This window comes from Solanum tuberosum, unplaced genomic scaffold, assembly GCF_000226075.1.
Source record: "Solanum tuberosum cultivar DM 1-3 516 R44 unplaced genomic scaffold, SolTub_3.0 scf00150, whole genome shotgun sequence".
NCBI lineage: Eukaryota > Viridiplantae > Streptophyta > Magnoliopsida > Solanales > Solanaceae > Solanum > Solanum tuberosum.
This window is the reverse complement of record NW_006239073.1, coordinates 1,238,493-1,241,578: the sequence shown is the minus strand read 5'-3', so window position 1 is coordinate 1,241,578 and position 3,086 is coordinate 1,238,493. Positions and strand designations below refer to the sequence as shown.

The 3,086-nt window shown below is 37.6% G+C and overlaps 1 protein-coding gene across 4 annotated transcripts in view; it reads right to left on the bottom strand.

Moving 5' to 3' along the window:
- The window catches only part of LOC102605987 (protease Do-like 2, chloroplastic), a 19,618-nt gene that overhangs the window by 10,484 nt on the left and 6,048 nt on the right, over window positions 1–3,086 (bottom strand). For all 4 annotated transcript variants that reach the window (XR_001474075.1, XM_006352742.2, XM_006352741.2 and 1 more), the window contains exons 5-7: window positions 2,881–2,944; window positions 1,709–1,753; window positions 1,438–1,545 (exon numbers count right to left, since the gene is read on the bottom strand). Coding sequence is in view for 3 of the 4 variants with exons in the window: in XM_006352742.2 (XP_006352804.1) it covers window positions 1,438–1,545; window positions 1,709–1,753; window positions 2,881–2,944 (217 nt within the window). In the remaining variant the exon portion in view is untranslated. The remainder of the gene's footprint in view (window positions 1–1,437; window positions 1,546–1,708; window positions 1,754–2,880; window positions 2,945–3,086) is intronic.

Genomic DNA, 3,086 nt, shown 5'->3' with positions numbered 1-3,086 from the left:
TGTTACTAGGATTGCTGCGTTATGAGATTGTGGGGAACACGTATACCCTAGTTATTTCTCTTATCTTGATAACAACCTAAGTTGAGTTTGATTATTGATTACTTATTAAGTTCTTGCTATTTGTTTTACACAAACACAACCCCCATTTTATTATCTGTTTCTGGAAATAACTTGACTAATTGAATATAATTGTTAGTTAAAGTAAAGTCTAAACCATTTTCCTCGTGGGATCGATCCCAACCTACAAGTTGGGTTCTTTACTTGATAACGATCGCTTATACTTCTGTAAGGAGGTGTAATTTGAGCGTATCAGTTATCCCAAACATGACAACCAAACAAGAAACCAAAATATTATCCCAGGACTATTTTTTTATCCCATGACTATTTATTCTTATCCCTCACACCAAACGACCCCTAAAGGTTTAAGACTAAGCAAGTTCAGTGAAGTGCATCGTGTAGCTAACGTGGAAGTGAGGTTGGATTGTCAAGTCATCTCCAAGAAAGGGAGTTTCAAGTACCTAGGGGCTATTATCCAAGGCAATGGGGAGATTGACGAAGATGGCATACATCGCACTGGTGCGGGGAGGTTGAAATGGAGGCTAGCATTTGGCGTCTTATGTGATAAAAAGTTGCCAATAAGACTTAAAACATAAGTTCTACAGAAAAGTAGTTAGACTGATTTGTTGTATGGGGTGGAGTGTTGGCTAGTCAAGAACTCTCATGTCCAGAAGATGACAGTTGCGGAAATAAGTATGTTAAGATGGATGTGCGGGCTTACTAGAAGAGATATGGTTGGAAATAAAGATATTCGGGCCAAGGTGGAAATGGCCTCTGTGGCGGACAAGATGCGGGAGGCTAGACTGAGATGGTTTGGGCATGGAGGAGATGCACAGACGCCCCAGTAAGAAGGTGTGAGAGGTTGACAAGGTAGAGGTAAGGTCTGTGTAGACTTTACCCTCCTCAGACCCCACGTGTGTGACTATACTGGCTATGTTGTTGTATTTTCCCTGAGAACAAATGTAGAATAAATATAATATTCTTTCTTTGAAGGTATAATCCCACTGAAGAAATAGCTAAGCATTTACTTGGATATCAACCGTAGAAGCTTACTATCAAATGCGAAGCTGCCATACAATTAAAGAATTCACATAATCATACATATCATAGACAAATCTCGACTCAAGGATAGGACATCCACAAACTTAATTTATCCAAGATCACGTGCAATTGACTAATATAGCAAGCAGACATCAATTAGATAGGTGGGAACTTTATTCAGTATGAACACTTGCAAAGGGTGTTGTTGGCTTATCCTAATTTCTTTGGCAAATTTAGACCAACATGAAAATGAGAAAGTACGTCTTCAGGGAAAAAAGCATATATAAAGTTACCCATGGGACAGCTTTTTAAAAAATGGAATTGACAAATGAGAAGTACCTGCAGACGAGGCAACCGTCCAAAACTAAGGGGCTCAGCTCCCTCCCAGAATTCCTTGCTTTCCACGGATAGCAAAGCTATGTCACACGCTACCCCTCTAGCTAGAACCTACATGTCATACATGATGAGAATTAAGCACCACATAATTAGGTTACTTTGGTCTAAGTTGTCAACCTACCTCACCATAGTTGCACCCTTAAAACTACTATTTATAATACTAGAATGATTTCTAAGTGATGCAGGCATTTAAAACTTATCATGAAAACCATACCTTGGCAACATATTTTGTGTCATCTCCCCTTTTCTTCACTTTGACCTGCCACCAAAAATATTAATTAAGCTAAAAACCAGCATTTGAAAGGCAGATGGAGTAGAAAATGTAGTTACTCATTTGGGTGATAGAAGACAACCTAAATAGCAGGTCTTCAACAATAGTGAATACTGAATACAAAGTTGGCCACTATGTATACACTTGAGATGAGTGTGTCATAAAAGTGCAGGTGGTAATGTGGAGATAGATATTATCCCAAAAACACAATGGATTGATTAGTGAACAAAATGGACTTGGATTAGCTAATATGGACTGCCGGTGATCAATTCTTTATGGGTAAGGTTGGATCAGATATGAGCTAGATAATCAAAATTATGTTTCTTTGAAGGAAAAGATGCATTTTCTATCCTCCTTTTTTTTATTTTGCAGAATGCCGTCCAAAGTTTCTAAGCCTTCAGCCCTTCACTTTGCTATCCACATTTTTCTAGTAAAAAAACAACAAAAATGAGGGTAAACGAGCTGCACTTACCTTTCTGTTTCTAGTTTCCTATCTGGGAAGTCATACAGCCTTGTCCAGATAATTTGGAAAAAATTGACCACAAATCGTTAGTCTTGCCTTCCCACTAGGTTTTCACCGGTGAAAGGGTCAGGATGACAGTGAAATAAATTTCAATAGTTGGACGTGGAGTCCGATCCTAAAACTGTGGATGGCATATTGCAAAGCCATTAATATATGGATGACAAAGTTCAAATTTACCTTTTCTCTATACTCATCCCAAGCTGTTATTAATCATTTATGAAATAAAAGAAAAAGAAAAAAATCTGACCTCCTTCGCCCTTTAAAGAAAGTACAAATAAAATGATTTTTTTTTCCGTAAATGTAGTAATGCATGTTTTCTCGGGTCAGTGTGGACGTCCAGCTTTGGTTTGATAGACCATGTCTTAGATGACTAAGATACATTGTTCACAATGGGAGGGGAAAGGATAAATTCGTATACCCACACCTGAAGGTTCATAAAATAACCTAAAATTATAATGATATACTTGTTCTGATTATTGGTTGACACCAAATTGTTATTAGAGACGTCCTTTTATTTAATTTAGAGGAGAGAGGGGCATAAATAATAAGAATTTGTATACTTATAAAGGGAAGATTAAAACCTCAGAGGTACCTGTGTATCATGTTCAACACAATGCGCATTCGTCAAGAGCTTCCCATCACCAATCATGAAAGCACTGTATGAATCAAACTAAAGTCAGACTTGTAGGCTATCCCGCCCCCTCCCACCTTAAAAGGATCAGCCTACCAGATATAGTAGACAATATCAGAAAATAAACGCATTACAGAACTACTTTTTACAAAAAAAAAAAAAAAAAA